The following is a 24846-nucleotide window of genomic DNA, read 5'->3' as shown; positions in this document are numbered from 1 at the left end:
GGACAGACAGCACCTTTTTTTCCAGGGCAGCAATAACCAATAACAGAGGACACCCTTTTAATGTGAGCGGAGGAAAGTTTAGAGGAGATGACAAAGGAAGTTTTGTTTTACACAGAGAGTGATTAAGTGCCTAGACCTCAGCTAGGGGTGGTGGTTGAAGCAGATAAATTAGGGACAATTAAATGAATCTTAGATAGGCACATGGATGATAGAAAAATCCAGGGCTGTGTAGGAGGGAAGGGTTAGATTGATCTTGAAATAAGCCAAAAGGCCTGTACTGTGCTGTGCCATGTTCTTTCACCAAATTGTCCCTCAGGGAGAGCTAAATCACAGCTTAAAGTAGATTGACAGAAATATCGACAAATCACATTGGAAGAAAATAATCATGAATTGAATCATTTGCCAGAAATGATTGTATCATTTTCCTCGTCGACACTTTTACTTGATAAAGTGTCGGCAATAAACGTATGACAGCTTCATCAGTCCGCCCCATGCCAGGAAATATCTCCAACTTATCACCAGTATCAAGTAACGAGTTAATCTTGCCCTAACCCTTACTCAGTCCATCCCATACCGGGAAATATCACAAATGTAACCCTTCAAAATAACAGGTCAACCTCGCCCTAACCCTTACCCAGTCCAATCCATGCCGGGAAATATCACCAATATCAAAATAACAGGTCAACCTCGCCCTAACCCTTACCCAGTCCAATCCATGCCAGGAAATATCACCAATATCAAAATAACAGGTCAACCTCGCCCTAACCCTTACCCAGTCCACCCCATGCCGGGAAATATCACCAATATATCACCAATATCAAAATAACAGGTCAACCTCGCCCTAACCCTTACCCAGTCCACCCCATGCCGGGAAATATCACCAATATCAAAATAACAGGTCAACCTCGCCCTAACCCTTACCCAATCCACCCCATGCCGGGAAATATCACCAATATCAAAATAACAGGTCAACCTCGCCCTAACCCTTACCCAGTCCACCCCATGCCGGGAAATATCACCAATATCAAAATAACAGGTCAACCTTGCCCTAACCCTTACCCAGTCCACCCCATGCTGGGAAATATCACCAATATCAAAATAACAGGTCAACCTCGCCCTAACCCTTACCCAGTCCAATCCATGCCAGGAAATATCACTAACATCACCCTTCAAAATAACATGTCAACCTTGCCTCCATCCTTCACAAGTCATAGGTTTCATCAAGTCCAAACTCTGGGACTTTGCTGCTTCAACTGGAGTCTGCAGGTCAGAACTAAAAGTATCAGAATCTGCTTCCTCAGGAAGTTATGAATACTTGGAATAGTTTCTGCAAAGGGAGGTAGCTGCTGAGATGGTGTGTATATTTAAGGAAGGGACTGATAGATTCTCAGAAACCGAAGGAATGTAGGGGTACTGGTAGGCAAGACTGAGTCGCAGTGACACAGATTTAACAGACTGTGTTGCCCAGTGCTGCTTGCAGTCAGAATCCAGTCAGACACTTGAGTAAAACGGTAAAGGAAAGCTGCAGACTGGCAAGCCATCATTTGTCAGAGATTCTGTCACTGAGTATTAGCCAACAAACAACATCACAAACAACACTTTACTATTAATAGTATTTCACATTCCTTTGTTGTGCTAACACCCACATCTCCAGTGCAATGCCAATATCCAATAATACAACTGTACAGTAACTCTGCAGTATATGAACCTCACCATGCACCGACACGGCAACAAGCTCTCATCGTCAAGTCCACGTTCAATGGCTACCACACCTAAACAAAATTACACTGTGCAAACTTTCACTCCACAACACAAAGTGACGTGGGGGACATGGTTTTATATAAGGTATTCAGAGAAGAAATGGGTGGCCACCATGAAGAGAGAGGGCGGCAGGGAAACCCAAGAACCCATTTCACTCCAACACTATTACTCTACAGTGGGAACAAATGTAACTTGGGAGTTCAGATGATAGCACTGTGGGCAGGGAGATCAGTGAGGAGGGACAAATACCACATGAAAGGATAAGTTCCAGGAGGGAGATCAGAGGGGCGAGGCATCCATTTGCAAAGCTAAGATCGGTAGGGTGGGACAGCCACTTGCAAGGATAACTGCCAGGAGGGAGATGTGGGAGGGATGTGCCCCTACATCTCCTCACTCACTACTACTCAGGGCCCCAAACAGTCCTTCCAGGTGAGGCAACACTTCACCTCTGAGTCTGTTTGATCATCTACTGTTTCAGTGCTCCTGGTGTGGCCTCCTGTATAGCGGTGAGGCCCAACATAGATTGGGAGACCACTTCTCCAAGTACCTATGCTCCATCCACCAGAAAAAGCAGGATCTCCCAGTAGCCACCTATTTTAATTCCACTTCCCATTTCCATTCCAACTTGTCAGTCCATGGCCTCCTCTACTGCCGTGATGAGGCCACACACAAGTCGGAGAAGCATCACCTTAATATTCCATCTGAGTAGCCTCCAACTTGATGGCATGAACATCGATTTCTCGAACTTTTGGTAATGCCTCCCTCTTTCACCATTTCCCATTCCCATTTCCCTCTCTCACCTTATCATCTTACTTGTCTATTATCTCCCTCTGCTCCTCTCCCTTCTCTTTCTTCCATGGCTTTCTGTCCTCTCCTCTCTGATTCCCCCTCTCCAGCCCTTTATCTCTTTCACCAATCAACTTCTCAGCTCTTTACTTCACCCTTCCGCACCTTCTTGTTTCACCTATAACCTACTGCCTTGTATTTCTTCCCCCCCCCCCTCCCCACCTTCTTACTCTGACTTCATGTTTTTCTCCAGCCCTGATGAAGGGTCTCTGCCCAAAACATTGATTGTTTACTTTTTTCCATAGACGCTGCCTGGCCTGCTGAGTTCCTCCAGCATTTTGTGTGTGTTGCTTGGATTTCCAGCGTCTGCAGATTTTCTCGTGTTTGTCTGTTCCAGTTCTGATTAAGAGATTCAGCCTTGAAACACTGAACCTGTCTCTCTATCCACATATGCTGCCTGACCTGATGAGTTTTCAGAATCTTCTGTTTAATTGGACATTAACTGCACTGTATATTGATCCACTGTGCATCAACCACTGTACATTAGAACTCTTTGCAAAGACTTCAGCATATATTAGACTCTCCTGTGCATCATACATTAATCCTACTGTACATTAACTCTACAGATTGACTGTACACTGACCCTATGTGTTTACTGTCTAAAGATCTACTCGATTGTACACTAACCCCACACTGTACTGTACATTAACTCTACAGATCTACACCGACTGTACACTGATCCTATGTGTTTACTGTCTAAAGATCTACTCGATTGTACACTAACCCCACACTGTACTGTACATTAACTCTACAGATCTACACCGACTGTACACTGACCCTACATTTTTACTCTGAATGAATGAATGAATGATCTTTATTCTCATTATGCATAGATACAATGAAACTGTTTGGCTTCCTCTCAGGCAATTAAACAAAGCGGTAGATGAAAACAAGACCGTAATAGAAAAACAGTATTAAATAGATAAGTAGCAGAAAATAAGTTGCAGCAGCACCAGAATATCACAGTAATGCAGAAAGTGCCGTTAGTGCAAGTATTTGGGTCCATGTGTGTGCTCACAGTTTCAGTCTAAAGATCCACCCGATTGTACACTAACCCCACACTGTACTGTACATTAACTCTACAGATCTACACTGACCATACACTGACCCCAACGCTATATTGTACTTCAGCTCTGCACATCTATGCCAACTGGACACTGACCTCACGTACAGTATGTACATTAACTCTGCAGTTCAATGATGACTGTACACTAACCCCACACTGTATTGTACATTAACTCTTCAGATCTATGCCAACTTTGCACTGACCCAATGCTGTGCAAATGTTAACTCTACTGATCTACACAACAATGCACTTGTAGATGAAGTGAGGTGGTTTATGTTTAATGAAATGTAAATATATTTTATTGAACTCCAAAACATACATCCCCAAAAGTACACTAAAACTCTGCTTAAAGATGTCATCACATCAGACCAGCCTCTTAGAGCAAAACCCAACTCAATGTCATTGGCTGTGAATTATGTACATTTCTCCCAATTACGATACGCTGTACAGCTCCCCCCCCCCCCCTCAGAATTCACTAAAACTGGCATTCTGAGCCTGTCTGGAGCTCGGAACAGCCACCCAGCTTGGGTCCTGTGTTCCATAGGTGGAGGAACAGCGGGTGCCTCTGCCTCATCCTGAGGTGCATTGGCACACTCATGGTCATGTTGTGATGTCAAGGACATTGCAGCAGAATACTCCCAAAGCTTGCTGGGCCGGTTTAAGATGATCTACCAAAATATGTTCATGTTAACTACTCTAATCTATGATAAAAAGCCTTTTCTCCCTGTTCCAAAACGCGATTATGGGCTATCGTAAGGGGACCTAAGGGGATGCTGGTGTGTATCATAGCGAACAAAAACACAGGGCTAGGCAACACTTTACCTGTTGGGGTCATCTACTGTATCCAGTGTGGCCTCCTATATATCGGTGAGACTCTACGCGGATTGGGGGACTGCTTTGCTGAGCACCTACGCTCTATTTGCCAGAAAAAGCCGGATCTCCCAGTGGCCACCCATTTTGATTCCACTTCCCATCCCCATTCTGACATGTCAGTCCATGGCTTCCTCCACTGTCACAATGAGGCCACACTCAGGTTGGAGGAGCAACACCTTATATTCTGTCTGGGTAGCCTCCAGACTGATGGCATGAACATCAATTTCCTGAACTTCCAACCTCCTCACCTTCACCATTCCCCATTCCCATTTTCTTCTCTTACCTAATCTCCTCACCTATCACCTCCCTCTGGTGCTCCTCTCACTTTTCTTTCTTCCATGGCCTTCTGTCCGCTCCTTTTTCCGCCCTGTGCCTCTTTCACAATTCAACCTCTCAGCTCTTTACTTCATCCCTGCCCCTTCCGGTTTCACCTATCACGTTGTGGTTCTTCCTCCCCTCCCTCCACTTTCTTACTCTGACTCCTCATATTCTTTTTCCAGTCCTGATGAAGGGTCTTGGCCCAAAACGTCAACTAAGCTCTTTTCTATAGATATAAAATGCTGGAGTAATTCAACAGGCCAGGCAGCATTTATGGAAAAAATACAGTCGACAGCACAGTCAAGAGTTCTGCTGGAGAGTTTCGGCCTGAAACGTCGACTGTTCTTTTTTCCATAAATGCTGCCTGGCCTGCTGAGTTCATAAAGCATTTTGTACGTGTTGCTTGGATTTCCAGCATCTGCAGATTTTCTCTTGTTTGGGAATGCCATGGAGACCGGTTTACTGGCATTGAGCAGGAGTCCGTGGTGCAGAACGGAAAGAGAAAAGGAGAGAAGCAGTGATAGGGGACACAACAGTCTGAGGCACAGACAGGAGATTCTGTGGATGTGAATACGACACCTGGATGGCATGTTGCCTCCCAGGTGCCAGGGTCAGATTGTATCCAGAGCATTTTGGAAGGGAAGGGGAGGAGAAGCAGTCAGATGCCTTGGTGCATATTGGTACCAATGGTATAGGAAGGAAAAGCAAAGAGGTCCTGAAGACAGAACTTAGAGATAGCTGTGAAGCAGGACCTTGAGGACAATAATTTATGGATTGCTACCTGATCCATCCACCAGTGAGAGTAGAAACAGGATGATTTGGCAAATAAATGCATGGCTGAGAAGCCGGTGCAGGGGGTAGGGCTTCAGGTTCTTGGAACTTTGGGATTTCTTCTGGGAGATGTATGACCTGTTCAAAAGGTATGAGTTGCACATGAACCTGAAGGAGGCCAATATTCTTGTGAGCAGGTTTGTTAACACTGTTGGGAAGGGTTTAAACTAATTTGGTAGAGGGATGGGAACTGCAGTGAAGGGACTCAGAATAGGACGGATGGTAAAAGAGCAAAGATAACGTGCAGTCAGATGATAGGAAAAAACTGCAGCCAGCAGGGTGAGTATCAGCGCATTAGGGATGCAGAATCAATAAGGGTAGCAAATACAGTACTACAAAATGTTAGATCTCAATGCACGGAGTATGAGAAATAAGGTGGAAGATCTCGTTGCACTTCTACAGATCGTCAGGTATGATGTTGTGGCCATCACTGAATTGTGGCTGAAGGATGGTTGTAGTTGGGAGCTGAATGTCCATGGTTACACATTGCACTGGAGGGATAGGAAGGTCAGCAGATGGTTGGTGTGGTTCTGTTGGTAAAGAATGACACCAAATCATTAGAAAGATGTGACATAGGATCGGAAGATGTTGAATCCTTGTGGGTTGAGTTAAGAAACTGCAAGGGTAAAAGGACCCTGATGGCAGTTATATACAAGTATCCCAACAGTAGCTGGGATGTGGACTACAGATTACAACAGGAAATAGAAAAGCTGTGTCAAAAAGGCAATGTATGATAGTCATAGGAGATTTTAACATGCAGGTCGATTGGGAAAATCAGTTGCTAATGGCTCTCAAGAGAATGAATTTGTTGCATGCCTATGAGATGGCTTTTTAAAGCAGCTTGTCGTTGAGCCTGCTAGGAGATCAGCTATGCTGGATTGGGTGTTATGTAATGAATTGGAGTCTATTAGGGAGCTTAAGGTAAAGGAACCTTTAGTACACAGTGATCACAAAGTGAGTTCAACTTGAAATCTGATAGGGAGAAAGTAAAGACTGATGTAGCAGTATTTCAGTGGAGAAAAGAAAATTACAGTGGTATGAGAGAGGAGTTAGGCAAAATAAATTGGAAGGAGATGGCAGCAGAGCAGAAATAGCTTGAGTTTCTGGGAAAAATGAGGAGGGTGCAGGATAGATGTTGCAGCTATATAGGACCCTGGGCAGGCCCCACTTGGAGTACTGTGATTATTTCTGGTCGCCTCACTACAGGAAGGATGTGGAAACCACAGAAAGGGTACAGAAGAGATTTACAAGGATGTTGCGTGGATTGGGGAGCATGCCTTATGAAGACTGGTTGAGTGAACTCAGCCTGTTCCTCTAGGAGCAACGGAGGATGAGAGGTGACCTGATAGAGGTGTATAAGATGATGAGGGGCATTGATTGTGTGGATAGTCAGAGGCTTTTTCCCAGGGCTGAAATGGCTGCCACAAGAGGGCACAGGTTTAAGGTGCTTGGAAATAGGTACAGAGGAGATGTCAGGGGTATGTTTTTTACACAGAGAGTGGTGAGTAAGTGGAATGGGCTGCTGGCAACGGTGATGGAGGCGGATACGATAGGGTCTTTTAAGAGACTTTTGGATAGGTACATGGAGCTTAGAAAAATATGGGCTATGGGTAATCCTAGTAATTTCTAAGGTAGGGACATGTTCAGCACAACTTTGTGGGCTGAAGGGCCTGTATTGTCCTGTAGGTTTTCTATGTATTTCTAAAACAAAGAAATACTCAAATGGCAAAATAGTACGACCATGGCTGATAAGGGAAGTCAAAGTTAATATAAAAGCAGAAGAAAGGGCATACAACAAAACAAAAATTAGTGGGAAGATAAAGGATTAGGAAGCTTTTAAAAACCTAAAGAAAGCAACTAAAAGAATCATTAGGAGGGAAAAGATGAAATATGAAAGCAAGCTAGCAAACAATACAAAGATGGATAGAAAAAGCATTTTCAAGTATATTTAAAGAAAAGAGATGAGAGTGGATATAGGACCACTAGAAAATGAGGCCAGTGAAATAATAATGGGGGACAAGGAGATGGCAGATGAACTAAAGAAGTATTTTGCATCAGTTTTCACTGTAGAAGACACTAGCAGTGTGCCAGGTGTTGAAGGGTGTGAGGGAACAAAATTGAGTGCAGTTACCACTACAATGGAGAAGGTACTCAAAAAGCAGAAAGATCTAAAGGTGCATAAGTCACATGGACCAGATGAACTGCATCCTTGGGTTCTGAAAGATGTCGCGGTAAAGATTGTGGAGGCATTGGTAACGACCTTTCAAGAATCATTTGACGTTGTAATGGTTCCAGAGGACTGGAAAATTGCAAATGTCACTCAACTTATTAAGAAAGGAGGGAGGAAGCAGAAAGGAAATTATAGACCAGTTAGCCTGACCTTAGCGGTAGGGAAGATGTTGGAGTCAATTGTTAAGGATGAGGTTATGGGGTACATGGTGACACAGGACAAGATAGGACAAAGACAGCATGGTTTCATGAGGGAAAATCTTGCCTGATAAACTTGTTGGAATTCTTTGAGGAGATTACAAGTACGGTAGATAAAGGAATGCAGTGGATGTTGTATATTTAGATTTTCAGAAGGCCTTTGACAAGGTGCCACTCATGAGATTGCTTACCAAGGTAAGAGCCCATGATATTCCAGGAAAGTTTCTAGCATGGTTAGAGCATTGGGTGATTGGTAGGAGGCAGCAAATGAAATAAAAGGATCCTTTACTGGTTGGCTGCCAGTGACTAGTGGTGTTCCATAGCAGTCGGTATTTGGGCCGTTTCTTTTTATACTGTATATAAATGATTTAGATGATGAAATAGATGGCTTTGTTGCTAAGTTTGCCGATGATACAAAGATGGGTGCAGGGCAGGTAGTGCTGAGGAAACAGGTAGGCTGCAGAAGGACTTAGGCAGATTAGTAGAATGGGCAAGAAAGTGACAAATTATATACAATGTTGGAAAATTCATGATAATGGACTTTGGTAGAAGAAATAAATCTGCAGTCTATTTTCTAAACAGGGAGAAAATCCAAAAATCTGAGATGCAAAAGGACTTGTGAGTCCTTGTGCAGTTAACCCTAAAGATTAACTTGCAGGTGGAGTCAGTAGTGAGGAAGGCAAATGCAATGTTACCACTCATTTCAAGAGGTCTAGAATACGAGCATGGATGTGATGCTGACACTTTACAAGGCACTGGTGAGGCCTCCCTTTGAATATTGTGAACAGTTTTGGGCTCCTTATTTAAGAAAAGATGTGTTGGTATTGGCGAGAGTTCAGAGGAGGTTCACAAGGATGATTCTGGGAATGAAAGGGTTATTATATGAGGAACATTTGATGACTTTGGGCCTGTTTTCGCTGGAATTTAGAAGAATGGGAGGGGATCTCATTGAAACCTTTCAAATATTGAAAGGGGTAGAGAGAGTAGATGTGGAAAGGATGTTTCCCTAGGACAAGAGGGCAAGCCTCAGAATAGAGGAGTGTCCATTTAAAACTGAGATGTGGGAAAATTTCTTTAGCCAGAGGGTGATGAATTTGTGGAATTTGAAACCACGCAACTGTGGAGGCCAGGTCATTGGGTGTATTTAAGGCAGATAATGATAGATTCTTGATTGGCCATGGCATCAAAGGCTACACGGAGAAGGCCAGGAAGTGGGGCTGAGGAGCGGGAAAAAAGAATCAGCCATGATTGAATGGTGGAGCAGACTCAATGGGCCAAATGGCCCTATTCTCCTATGTCTTATGGCCTCCACAGCTGTCTGTGGCAACAAATTACACAGATTCTCCACCCTCGTCTCTTAAAAGATGCTATCCTTTCCACCTCCACCACTGCCGCAGGCAGCCCATTCCACACACTCACCATTCTCTACGTAAAAAACTTACCCCTGACATCTACATTGCACCTACTGCCAAACACCTTAAAACTATGCCCTCTCATGCTAGCCATTCCAGCCCTGGGAAAAAGTCTCTGACTGTCTACATGATCACTGTCTTTCATTATCTTGTACATCTCCATCAGGTCACCTCTCATCCTCCGTCGCTCCAAGGAGAAAAGGCCGAGTTCACTCAAACTATTCTCATAAGGCATGCTCCCCAATCCAGGCAACATCCTTGTAAATCTCCTCTGCACCCTTTCTATGGTTTCCATGTCCTTCCCATAGTGAGGTAACCAGAAATGAGCACAGTACTCCAAGTGGGGTCTGACCAGGGTCCTATATAGCTGCAACATTACCTCTCAACTCTTAAACTCAATGCCACGATTGATGAAGGCCAATGCACTGTATGCCTTCTTAACCACAGAGTCAACCTGCGCAGCTGCTTTGAGCGTCCTATGAACTCGGACCCCAAGATCCCTCTGATCCTCCAAACTGCCAAGAGTCTTACCATTAATACTATATTCTGCCATCATATTTGACCTACCAAAATGAACCATCTCAGACTTATCTGGGTTGAACTCCATCTGCCACTTCTCAGCCCAGTTTTGCATTCTATCAAAGTCTCCTGAATCCAGCTGCGATATTGTCTGTGATTAGCAGTGCAACTTCCCCCTCCCTTTCTTTTACTTTCTCCTCTATCTTTATTAAAACTTCAAGAACTTGGTACACTAATCACCCATTCCTACCCATCTATCAACCAAGTTTCAGAAATAGCTACATCGTTGTTCCGTGTACTGGTCCATTCTCTATGTTCTTCACCCTTACCCAAAATACTCCTTGCATTAAAATCAAGTCAAGTCAAGTCAAGTTTATTGTCATTTCGACCATAAACTGCTGGTACAGTACACAGTAAAAACGAAACAGCGTTCCTCCAGGACCCTGGTGCTACATGAAACAACACAAAACTACACTAGACTATGTGAGACAGCACAAGGCTACACTAGACTACGTAAAACAACATAAAAACTGCACTAGACCACAGACCTGTACAGGACTACATAAAGTACATAAAATAGTGCAGGGCGGTACAATAATTAATAAACAAGACAATAAGCACAGTAGAGGACAAATTACAATATAATAATAAATAATGTAGATGTCAGTCTAGACTCTGAGCATTGAGGAGTCTGATGGCTTGGGGGAAGAAACTGTTGAACAGTCTGGTCGTGAGAGCCCGAATGCTTCGGTACCTTTTGCCAGATGGCAGGAGGGAGAAGAGTTTGTGTGAGGGGTGCGTGGGGTCATTCACAATGTTGATAGCTTTGCGGGTGGAGTGTGTGGTATAAATGTAATGGCGGGAAGAGAGACCCCGATGATCTTCTCAGCTGACCTCACTATCCACTGCAGGGTCTTGCAATCCGAGATGATGCAATTCCCGAATCAGGCAGTGATGCAGCTGCTCGGGGTGCTCTCGATACATCCTTCAAACTATCTAATTTGTTATTTCGATTTTGCCTTTCAATATTTTCCTTGACATCTACCTTCTGGTCCAATCCTTCCCTTACTGACCTAGATATCTGGTTCCCAGCCCCCTGCCAAACTAATTCAAACTGTGCATATCTACACCGACTGACTGTGCACTGACCCTACATTAAGTCTAGTGATCTATGCCAACTGTGCACCAGCCCTACATTGTCCTGTACATTAACTCTAGTTACGGATGCCAACTGTACACTGATCCTACACTGTCCTGTATATTAATACTACTGATCTATGCCAACTGTACACTGATCCTACACTGTCCTGTACATTAACACTACTGATCTATGCCAACTGTACACTGATCCTACACTGTCCTGTACATTAACACTACTGATCTATGCCAACTGTACACTGATCCTACACTGTCCTGTACATTAACACTACTGATCTATGCCAACTGTACACTGATCCTACACTGTCCTGTACATTAACACTACAGATCTATGCCAACTGTACACTGATCCTACACTGTCCTATACATTAACACTACTGATCTATGCTGACTCACACTGTCCTGTACATTAACTCTACAGATCTATGCCAACTGTACACTGATCCTACACTGTCCTGTACATTAACACTACTGATCTATGCTGACTCACACTGTCCTGTACATTAACACTACTGATCTATGCCAACTGTACACTGATCCTACACTGTCCTGTACATTAACACTACTGATCTATGCCAACTGTACACTGATCCTACACTGTCCTGTACATTAACACTACTGATCTATGCTGACTCACACTGTCCTGTACATTAACACTACTGATCTATGCCAACTGTACACTGATCCTACACTGTCCTGTACATTAACACTACTGATCTATGCTGACTCACACTGTCCTGTACATTAACACTACTGATCTATGCCAACTGTACACTGATCCTACACTGTCCTGTACATTAACACTACTGATCTATGCTGACTCACACTGTCCTGTACATTAACACTACTGATCTATGCCAACTGTACACTGATCCTACACTGTCCTGTACATTAACACTACTGATCTATGCCAACTGTACACTGATCCTACACTGTCCTGTACATTAACACTACTGATCTATGCTGACTCACACTGTCCTGTACATTAACACTACTGATCTATGCCAACTGTACACTGATCCTACACTGTCCTGTACATTAACACTACTGATCTATGCCAACTGTACACTGATCCTACACTGTCCTGTACATTAACACTACTGATCTATGCTGACTCACACTGTCCTGTACATTAACACTACTGATCTATGCCAACTGTACACTGATCCTACACTGTCCTGTACATTAACACTACTGATCTATGCTGACTCACACTGTCCTGTACATTAACACTACTGATCTATGCCAACTGTACACTGATCCTACACTGTCCTGTACATTAACACTACTGATCTATGCCAACTATACACTGATCCTACACTGTCCTGTACATTAACACTACTGATCTATGCCAACTGTACACTGATCCTACACTGTCCTGTACATTAACACTACTGATCTATGCCGACTGTACACTGATCCTACACTGTCCTGTACATTAACACTACTGATCTATGCCAACTGTACACTGATCCTACACTGTCCTGTACATTAACACTACTGATCTATGCCGACTGTACACTGATCCTACACTGTCCTGTACATTAACACTACAGATCTATGCTGACTCACACTGTCCTGTACATTAACTCTACAGATCTATGCCAACTGTACACTGATCCTACACTGTCCTGTACATTAACACTACTGATCTATGCTGACTCACACTGTCCTGTACATTAACACTACTGATCTATGCCAACTGTACACTGATCCTACACTGTCCTGTACATTAACACTACTGATCTATGCCAACTGTACACTGATCCTACACTGTCCTGTACATTAACACTACTGATCTATGCTGACTCACACTGTCCTGTACATTAACACTACTGATCTATGCCAACTGTACACTGATCCTACACTGTCCTGTACATTAACACTACTGATCTATGCCAACTGTACACTGATCCTACACTGTCCTGTACATTAACACTACTGATCTATGCTGACTCACACTGTCCTGTACATTAACACTACTGATCTATGCCAACTGTACACTGATCCTACACTGTCCTGTACATTAACACTACTGATCTATGCCAACTGTACACTGATCCTACACTGTCCTGTACATTAACACTACTGATCTATGCTGACTCACACTGTCCTGTACATTAACACTACTGATCTATGCCAACTGTACACTGATCCTACACTGTCCTGTACATTAACACTACTGATCTATGCTGACTCACACTGTCCTGTACATTAACACTACTGATCTATGCCAACTGTACACTGATCCTACACTGTCCTGTACATTAACACTACTGATCTATGCCAACTATACACTGATCCTACACTGTCCTGTACATTAACACTACTGATCTATGCCAACTGTACACTGATCCTACACTGTCCTGTACATTAACACTACTGATCTATGCCGACTGTACACTGATCCTACACTGTCCTGTACATTAACACTACTGATCTATGCCAACTGTACACTGATCCTACACTGTCCTGTACATTAACACTACTGATCTATGCCGACTGTACACTGATCCTACACTGTCCTGTACATTAACACTACAGATCTATGCTGACTCACACTGTCCTGTACATTAACTCTACAGATCTATGCCAACTGTACACTGATCCTACACTGTCCTGTACATTAACACTACTGATCTATGCTGACTCACACTGTCCTGTACATTAACACTACTGATCTATGCCAACTGTACACTGATCCTACACTGTCCTGTACATTAACACTACTGATCTATGCCAACTGTACACTGATCCTACACTGTCCTGTACATTAACACTACTGATCTATGCTGACTCACACTGTCCTGTACATTAACACTACTGATCTATGCCAACTGTACACTGATCCTACACTGTCCTGTACATTAACACTACTGATCTATGCTGACTCACACTGTCCTGTACATTAACACTACTGATCTATGCCAACTGTACACTGATCCTACACTGTCCTGTACATTAACACTACTGATCTATGCTGACTCACACTGTCCTGTACATTAACACTACTGATCTATGCCAACTGTACACTGATCCTACACTGTCCTGTACATTAACACTACTGATCTATGCCAACTGTACACTGATCCTACACTGTCCTGTACATTAACACTACTGATCTATGCTGACTCACACTGTCCTGTACATTAACACTACTGATCTATGCCAACTGTACACTGATCCTACACTGTCCTGTACATTAACACTACTGATCTATGCCAACTGTACACTGATCCTACACTGTCCTGTACATTAACACTACTGATCTATGCTGACTCACACTGTCCTGTACATTAACACTACTGATCTATGCCAACTGTACACTGATCCTACACTGTCCTGTACATTAACACTACTGATCTATGCTGACTCACACTGTCCTGTACATTAACACTACTGATCTATGCCAACTGTACACTGATCCTACACTGTCCTGTACATTAACACTACTGATCTATGCCAACTATACACTGATCCTACACTGTCCTGTACATTAACACTACTGATCTATGCCAACTGTACACTGATCCTACACTGTCCTGTACATTAACACTACTGATCTATGCCGACTGTACACTGATCCTACACTGTCCTGTACATTAACACTACTGATCTATGCCAACTGTACACTGATCCTACACTGTCCTGTACATTAACACTACTGATCTATGCCGACTGTACACTGATCCTACACTGTCCTGTACATTAACACTACTGATCTATGCCAACTGTACACTGATCCTACACTGTCCTGTACATTAACACTACTGATCTATGCCAACTGTACACTGATCCTACACTGTCCTGTACATTAACACTACTGATCTATGCCGACTGTACACTGATCCTACACTGTCCTGTACATTAACACTACTGATCTATGCTGACTATGCAATGTTGTACTATACATTAACTCTGCAAATCTGCACCGACTGTGCACTGATTCCTCGCTGCTGGGATTGTTTATCCTTGGTTTTCTAACCTGTTGTGGGAAGTGTGAATGATGCTGGAATTACAGTAAGTCCCAGCTTCGAGCAGCACAGGACTCTACGAAAACAAGCTGTGGCCTGCACCTTTCAGTGTATTAGGAGTGCTTCTTCTCTCAGCACATTTGAAGTTAGTTTGTTGCAAACCCTTGGAATGGGATATTTATATATTGGCCGGCAAATGTTCTCACCTAATCACTAAACACAACCTGTTTCCATGAGCAACTACATGCCAGCAAATCAGTTTAAGCTATTAAACCACCTTTAGTCTCTGCAGACCATCAGAATCAGCAAAACCACAGATTAGGTGAATACTTCAGTTATTAAAACATAGATATTTACTCATCAACAAGGAATTGAACAAGCACCTCTCAGGTGGGTGTAGAAACTTTACCTGACAGCAGTGGCACTGAATGAGGCAGTGGAACGGGCAGAGATATACGGGTAATGTTTAGTGTCCAACTTGTCATCAATGGCATCCTGCAGGACAAACAGTTTAGGGAAAATGAACTGGAGAACAGAAGTGTAATAGCTTTCTATTGCAGACCAGAATGATATAAGAATTATCATTATTTCTCACAGCAAGACCTGGTTTGGACTCTGTTCCTAATTACAGCTTCCACTGGACAACAAAGATTTTGCTTCCTGTATACTGTATACCTTATTGATTTTGGGCTGCTGATCATGAAAATCAATATTAAACTTCCCTATTACACACCATTTTTTGTAATCAAGTTTTAGAAGGGCTATGAAAATATCACACCGTTTTACAGTGTGTATTGCGTTTACATGTATATAGGTTTGCAAACACGTGATTGTGCATGCTCTACCCACATTGCATATCGTGTGTACTCATTATAGTAGAGTAATTGTTCTTTTAGGAGTGTTTGTGATTGCAAAATATCTCACCAATATTGCAACATCCGCAATACTTTCTGTTACTTATGTGGCAAGTATATGCTTAAATCTCAAAGTCTGTGTAGCTAGGTACAGCTCAACTGTCATCTATAAATTTGCAGATGATACAATCATTGTTGGAAAAATCTCAGATGGTAATGAGAGGGCATACAGGACCAAGATATACCAGCTAGTTGAGTGATGTCACAGCAACAACCCTCCATTCAATGTCAGTAAGACCAAAGAGCTGATTATGGACTTCAGAATGGGTAAGATAAGAGAACACATTCCAATACTCGTAAAGGGATCAAAAGTGGAGAGAGTGAGTAAGTTCAAGTTCCTGGGTGTCAATACAGTGGTTGTATTTCATTAGGAGTTTGAGATCTGGCTTATCATCTAAAACAGTTGAAAGCTTCTACAGATGTACCATGGAGAACATTCTGACTGGCTACGTCACTGTCCAGTATGGGGGTGGGTGGGGGGGGGGGGGAGCTACTGCACAGGATCAAAGTAAACTGCAGAGATTGGTAAAATTAGTCAGTTCTATCATGGGTACTAACCTCCGTGGTATCCAAGACATCTTCAAGGAGTGCTGCCTCAGAAAGACAGCATCCATCAGTAAGGACCCCCACCACCCAGGACATGCCCTTGTCTCATTGTTACCATCAGAAAGGAGGTACAGAAGCCTGACAACATACAGGAACAGCTTCTTCCCCTCTGCCATCTGATTTCTAAATGGACATTGAACCAATGAACACTACCTCACTACTTTTCTTCTGTTTTAGCACAACTTAGTTTAATTTAACTATTTCATATACAATTTTTTTTCTATTTTGATCATGTATTGCAATGTACTGCTGCCACAAAGACATAGAAGCAGATTTAGGCCAGTGGCCTATTTTGTCTGCTCTGCCAATCAATCATGGCTGATCCTTTTTATTCCCCCTCAGCCTTCTCCCTGTAACATTTGATGTCATGTCCAATCAAGAACCCATCAAGCTCTGCCTTAAATACATCCAATGACCTGGCCTCCACAGCTGCCTGTGGTAATAAATTCCACAAATTCACCACCCTATGGAAGCTGCCTTAGTGCCAACTACTTAATGGATGGAAGACTCTGATTCCATGTGCTGGTTACTAACTATAAGTTCTTTGCTCTTTCTATTAGATCATTAAACAGCACTGGATTAAAGCCTTAGCTAGGAACATAAAGCCATAAGACCATAAGATATTAGAGCAGAATTAGGCCATTTGGCCCATTGAGTCTCCTCCACTATTTCTTCATGGCTGATTCATTGTAGAACAATGTAAAACAACTGTTCACTCCTCCAGAGGATGCTAAAATCTGATGACCAAATTTCAGATCTCAAGGAACTCTGAAACTGCTAAATTAGTAAACTGCTTTATTCATTGAGAGTCAACAGAAACACACTTACCTCCATGATGTCCTTGATGAGCGGTGTCCATCGAGACAGTTGATAAGTCTGTTCACTGATCCTCTCCTTGCGTTCTGGCTTGTTCCTACGGCGCAAAGTTGACTGAACACCGAACAGAAAGTGAATTTATCCAGAGTTAACTCATAAAATTTTTGTAAGTTTTTCGGTGCTAAATAAGAGATCAACATTTAGTATGCCCCTAGGATTTATGCTCATGTCTTATCAATCAGTATTACAGAATCAGAGAGCAGTTCCAACACCCTTCCTAGGATCTCATGCCCTTCCCAACGGGTGAGTGCCAGATTGTGGCCTCATCCTGCATTTGCTAAGCTTAGAGTCATAGAAAAGAACAGAACAGAAACTGACCCTTCAACCTATCTAGGCAGTGTCAAACATTTTGAACTGCTTATTCCCATCGACCTACACTGGGACCATAGCCCATCATACCCCTACCATCCATGTACCTATCCAAACTTCTCTTAAATGTTGAAATTGAGCTTGCATGCACCACTTGCACTAGCAGTTTGTTCCAAACACTTATGACCCTCTGAGTGAAGAAATTTCCCCTCATGTTCCCCTTAAACTTCTCAGCTTTCACCCTCAACCTCTGACCTCTAGTTGTAGTCCCACCTAGTCTCAGTGGAAAAATCCTGCTTGCATTTACTCTATCAATACCCCTAAGTCCTAACCTAGTCAAACTTTCCATATAACTCAGATCCTTCCGACCTTGTACATACTTGTAAAATTTCCCTGTTTTTTTAAATCTTATTTACATATTTCCTATAGGTAGGTGGTTAAATCTACACACAATACTCCAAATTAGACCTCACCAATGTCCCATACAACTTCAATATAACATTCTATCTCCTGTACTTTAATTTATGAAGGCCAGTATGCCAAAAGCTTTCTTTACAACCCTATCAACCTAAGACCACTTTCAAAGAATTATGGATGTGTAATCCCAGATCCCTTTGTTCTACCACACTCCTCAGTGCCCTACCACTTACTGTGAAAGACCTAGCCTGGTTGATCTCACGGAAATGCAACATCTCACACTTGTCTGCATAAAATTCAATCTGCCATTTTTTCAGCCCATTTTTCCAGCTGGTCCAGATCCCACTGCAAGCCATGATGGTCTTCCTCACAGTCCACTACACCCTTAGTCTTGGTGTCATCTGCAACTTTGCTGATCCAGTTAACCACATTGTTGATATAAATGACAAACAACAATGGATCCAGCACCGATCCCTGTGGCACACCACAAGTCACAGGTCTCTAGTCAGAGAGGCAACCATCTACTACCACTCTCTAGCATTGCCCACAAAGCCAATGTCTCATCCAATTTAGTACCGCATCTTGAATGCTGAGCAACTGAACCTTCTTGACCAACCTTCCATGTGGACCTTGTCAAATGCCTTGCTGAAGTCCTTGTAGACGATATCCACTGCCTTGCCTTCATCAAATTTTTTGGTAACTTCATCAAAAAAACTCTATAAAATTTGTTAAGCATGTCCTACCACATACAAAGTTATGCTGACTATCCTTAATCAGTCCACATCTATCCAGATACTCGTATATCTGGTCCCTTAGAATACCTTTAATACTTTTCCCACTACTGATGTCAGGCTCACTGGCCTATAATTTCCTAGTTTATTTATAGAGCCTTTCCACCAATCAATAACACCTATAACACTTTCCACCAATAACAGCTATCCACCAATCCTCTGGCACCTCACCTGTCACTAAGAATGATTTCAATATCTCTGCTAGGACTCGGCAATTTCTCCACTTGCCTCCCGCAGGCTCCAAGGGGACACCTTGTCAGGCCATGGGGATTTATCCACCCTAATCTGCTTCACGAGAGCAGACACCTCCTCCTCTGTAATCTGTATAGAGTCCATGAAGACCATGCGTCCTGAGTAAATACAGGTACAAAACATTCATTTAAGATCGCCCCCATCTCTTCTGGCTCCTCGCATGGATTTCCATTCTGATCTTTCAGAGGACCAATTTTGTCCCTTGCAATCCTTTTGCTCTTAACATATCTGTAGAATCCTTTAGGATTCCCTTTCACTTTGTTTGATAAGGTAATCACATGCCTTCTTTTAGCCCTCCTGATTACTTCCTTAAGTGCTCCCTTGCATTTCTTATAATCTTTAAGCACCTCATTTGTTCCTATAAGCCTATGCCTGCAATACACCTCCTCCTTTTTCTTAACCAGAGCCTCAATATCTCTTGAAAACCAAGGTTTCTAAAACTGTTATCTTTATATTTTGTTCTGACAGGCACATACAAGCTTTGTACTCTCAAAATCTCTCTTTTGAAGGCCTTCCACTTACCAAGACCTCCAAAGAGGACCATAGCCTTGTCGTTGGGTTTGGAGGCTTTGGTGACTGAGTGACCCGAGGACCTATGCTGGCCGGAGTAAAGGCTTTAGGCTCTTGGTAGGGTCACCTATGGCAAACAGTTCAAAGTGTAGAGGCCAGACTAAGAGTGGTCCACTGGTTCTCTGAGTTGGAGGGTTCAGCTCAAGCCTAACAACTCTGACTGGTAAAACAAAACTGTAATGGAAACAGCAATGAAGATTCCTTCTACGTTTGAGAACGAAGGTATTCCTGAGTCTGCATCTGAGACTTGCGTGACTGACAGTGGTGAAAACTGAGAGGAAGCCCTGAACTCCGCCAGAAATAGAAGACCTTCATTGCTGCCCTAAACACCAGTGGTATAATGGGAAAAACACTCACCAAGAAAACCTTTGCCAGAAAATAGAAACAGCCTGTCCCAATCCACACTTGTCAGATCCTTTCTGATACCATCAAAATTGGCTTTTCTCCAATTTAAAATCTCAACCCACACACCAGAACTATCCCTTTGCATATTTACTTTGAAACTAATGGCATTGGGATCATTCGATGCAAGGTGTTAACCAACACAAACTTCCGTCACCTGCCCTGTCTCATTCCCTAATAGCAGACTCTCCCATTGGGAATTCTATGTACTTATTAGGAAAATTTTCCAGAATACATTTGACAAACTCGATCCCATCTAGTCCTTTTACAGTATGAGGGTCCCAGTAGTAAAGCTTTGACCAGTGGCTAATCCTGACTTTGGAGTTTGGACAGGAGGGGACTTCAATCAGGTCCACTGCCTAAGGACAAAGGCAGTAGCGGGTCTTGGCAGCTTAATGGAGTTTTGACCAGCAACAATTCAGCATTTGGGATTGATTAGTAAGCCAAATAATGAAGGCAAGGGCAATCACATTGGCCGTCATCAGAGTGGACATAGTCACAGTGATGATCTTAAGGCTTTAGCTCTTCAAGGCCTCCACAAAGAGTGGATTCACTCAGAGAAAGCAAAAGAAAGAAAAGCTCAAACATGACAAAATCTGCAGATGCTGGAAATTCAAGCAACACACACACACAAAGTGCTGGTGGAACACAGCAGGCCCGGCAGCATCTATAGGGAGAAGTACAGTTGACATTTGGGGCCGAGACCCTTTGTCAGGACTAACTGAAAGAAAAGATAGTAAGAGATATGAAAGTGGGAGGGGTAGGGGGAGATCTGAAATGATTGGAGAAGACAGGAGGGGGCGGGATAAAGCTAAGAGCTGGAAAGTTGATTGGTAAAAGGGATACACAGCTGGAGAAGGGAGAGGATCATGGGATGGGAGGCCTAGGGAGAAAGAATGGAGGAGGAGAGCACCAGAGGGAGCACCACTGTGAAAGACACAAGCAGTATGATGGAAGTTCCAGGTCATGGTTTCCTTTATTAGAGAGGAGAATTCTTGGAAAACTGAAAGGTCACCTGGACCAGAAGGTGTACACCCCAGAGTTCTGAAAGAGGTGGCTGAGGACATTGTGGAGGCATCAGTCACGAACTTTCAAGAATCACTAGCTTCTGGAAAGATTCCGGAAGACTGGAAAATTGCAAATGTCATGCCACTCTTCAAGAAGGGAGAGAGGCAGAGGAAGCTATAGGTCGGCTAGTCTGACCTCAGTGGCTGGGAAGATGTTGAAGGCATTAGCGGCGTATCAACTGATTTGCAGAGTGAGAGAGCTTCGCACAAGTCGGGGAGAAGAGTTTAAAAAAGGAGCGTTTCACGGGGATCAGCACATTGGTGGTGGACCAATCAATTCAAAGAGAGAGAGAGCTTTGCGCAGGTTGGGGAGAAAAGTTTTTTTAAAAAAAGAGCATCTTGTGGGGCTCAGTGCATTAGTGATGGCCTAATCGATTCGCAAAGAGAGAGAGCTTCACACAGGTCAGGTCAAAGAGTTTAGCAAATGAGCTTTATGTGGTGCTCAGTGCAGCTAATTAAATAAAGTGGGGATGATGCTGGATCAACTGATGTGCTGTAGCTGCATGATGTGGGAGTCGGTGGACTCCACTGTGGCAAGTGTTGGCTGCTTGAGGAACTCGGGCTCAAAGTTGATGACCTGGAATCTGAGCTTCAAACACTGCGGTACATCAGGGAGGGGGAGACTTACCTAGATTCTTTGTTTCAGGAGGTAGTCACACCCATCAGATTAGCTGCCTCAAATTTGGTCTGTGGTCAGGTACAAGAGGATGTGACTACGAGTGAGGTGGTTAGTGGGATCCAAAAGACAGTGCTGGAGGAGCCTCAGCCCTTGAGCTTGTCCACAGGGAGATCCTTGCTGCCTGTGTGGATGAGAGTGAGGGTTGTAGGAAGGTTGGGCAAACTAACTGTGGCACTGTAGCTCAGGAAGCCATTCAAGAGGAGGGGAAAGAATAGAAATGTAGTGGTAATTTGGGATAGTATAGTCAGGGGAATAGACAGAGTTCTCTGTCGTGAGCATGGAGCTTCCTGAAGGCTGTGTTGCCTGTCTGGTGCCTGGGTTTGGGACATTTTATCTGACCTGCAGAGGAATTTGCAGTAGGAGGGGAAGATCCAGTTGTTGTGGTCCATGTGGGTACCAATGACATATGTAGAACGAGAAAAGAGACTCTGTTGAAGGAATTTGAGTGGCTGGGGACTAAATTTTAAAAGTAGAACCAAAAGGTGGTAATCTCTGGATTACTTCCTGAGCCATGTGCAAATTGGTATAGGCTCAAAAGGGGAGCAAGTGCCATGTATCTGTTTGCTGATGATACTAAATTAAGTGGATAAGCAAATTGTGCAGAAGATACAGAGAGTCTGCAGAGAGATATAGATAGGGTGGGTGAGTGGGCAAGGATCTGGCAGAAGGAATACAATATTGGTAAATGCAAGGTCATCCACTTTGGAAGGAAAAATGAAAGAGCAGATTATTGTTTAAATAGTAAAAAAAATGCTGCATGCTGTTGTGCAGACAGACTTGGGAGTGTTTGTGCATGAATCACAAAAGGTTGGTTTGCAGGTGCAGCAGGCTATCAAGAAGGCAAATGGAATGTTGGCCTTCATTGCTAGAGGGATTGAATTTAAGTGCAGGGAGGTTATGCTGCAACTGTACAGGATACTGGTGAGGCTGCACCTGGAGTACTGTGGGCAGTTCTGGTTTCCTTACTTGAGAAAGGATACCACTGGCTTTGGAGGCGGTGCAGATGAGGGTCACCAGATTGATTCCAGAGATGAGGGGGTTAGACTCTGAGGAGAGATTGAGTCACCTGGGACTGTACTCACTGGAATTCAGAAGAATGAGAGGAGATCTTATAGAAACATAAAATTATGAAAGGGGTAGATAAGATAGAGGCAGGAAAGTTGTTTCCACTGCTAGGTGAGACTAGAACTAGGGGACATAGCCTCAAGATTCAGGGGGAGTAGATTTAGGATGGAGATGAGGAGGAACTGCTTTGTCCAGAAAGTAGTGAATCTGTAGAACTCTCTGCCCAATGAAGCAGTAGAGACTACCTCAGGAAATATATGTTAGGCAAAGTTGGATAGATTTTTGCATAGTAGAGGAATTAAGGGTTATGACGAAAAGGAAGGTAGGTGGAGTTGAGTCCATGGCCAGATCAGCCATGATCTTATTAAATAGTGGAGCAGACTCAATGGGCCAGATGGCCTAACCTGCTCCTATTTCTTATGTTCTTATGAGTCAATTATTAAGGAGAGGCACATGATAAAATAGGCTGTAGTCAGCATAGTTTCCTCAAGGGAAAACCTTGCCTGACAAATCTGTTTGAACTTTTTGAAGAAATAACAAGCAGGATAGACACAGAAGAATAGGTTGATGTTGTGTATATGGATTTTTAGAGGGCCTTTGATAAGGTGCCATACATGAGGCTGCTTAATAAGCTAAATGCCCATGGTACTACAGGAAAGATCCTAGCATGGATAAATCAGTGGCTGATTGGCAGAAGGCAAAGAGTGGGAATAAAGGAAGCCTTTTCTGGTTGGCTACCAAGTGACTATTAGTGTTCCACAGTCTGTGTTGGGACTGATTATTTTTATGTTATGTGTCAATGATTTGGATGATGGAATTAATGGTAGTTTTAAGGAAGTAGAGAGGCTGCAGAAGGACTTTGAAAGATTAGGAGAATGGGCAAAGAAAAGGCAGATGGAATACAGTGTTTGGACATGCACTTCGGCAGATGAAATAAAAGGGTTGACTTTTTTCTAAATGGAGAGAAAATACAAAAACCTGAGGTGCAAAGGGACATCAGAGTACTTGTGCAGGATTCCGTAAAGGTTAATTTGCAGGTTGAGTCTTTGATGACAAAGGCAAATGTGATGTTAGTAATCATTCCAAGAGGACTAGAGGATAAAAGCAAGGATGTAATGTTGAGACTTTAAAAAGCACTGGTGAGGTCTCACTTGGAGTATTGTGAGCAGTTTATAGCCCCTTATCTTAGGAAGACTGTGTTGAAACTAGAGAGGTTTCAAAGGAGGTTCAGGAAAATGATTCCAGTATCGAATAACTTGTCATATGAAGAGCATTTGATGGCTCTGGGCCTGTATTCACTAGAATTCAGAAGAATGAGGGGTAACCTCATTGAAACCTGTTGAATGGTGAAAGGCCTTGATAGATTGGATATGGAGCAGCTGTTTCCTATGATAGGGAGTCTAAGACCTGAGGATACAGCCTCAGAATAGAGGGGTGTCCTTTTAGAATGAAGATGAGGAGGAATTTGTTTAGCCAGAGAGTGGTGAATCTGTGGAATTCTATGCCACAAGCAGCTAAGTCTTCATGTATATTTAAGGCAGTGGTTGATAGATTCTTGACTGGTCACAGCATGAAAGGATATGGGGAGAAGGCAAGGTATTGGGGCTGAGAGGAGAATTAGATCAGCCATGATGAAATTGCAGAGCAGACTCGATGGGCCAAATGGCCTAATTCTTCTCCTATATCTTATGGTTTTATTCTCTCTTACTATAT

General features: G+C 43.1%; 1 protein-coding gene across 1 annotated transcript in view; it reads right to left on the bottom strand.

Moving 5' to 3' along the window:
- Positions 1-24846, bottom strand: part of LOC140731126 (syntaxin-binding protein 1-like) — a 134140-nt gene that overhangs the window by 9118 nt on the left and 100176 nt on the right. Inside the window, 2 exon segments of the mRNA XM_073052443.1 lie at positions 15595-15680; positions 17534-17635. Of these exon segments, the coding sequence (XP_072908544.1) occupies positions 15595-15680; positions 17534-17635 (188 nt within the window).

This window comes from Hemitrygon akajei, chromosome 7 (assembly GCF_048418815.1).
Source record: "Hemitrygon akajei chromosome 7, sHemAka1.3, whole genome shotgun sequence".
NCBI lineage: Eukaryota > Metazoa > Chordata > Chondrichthyes > Myliobatiformes > Dasyatidae > Hemitrygon > Hemitrygon akajei.
Note: the sequence above shows the minus strand (reverse complement) of the source record. Positions and strands in the feature narration are given on the sequence as shown.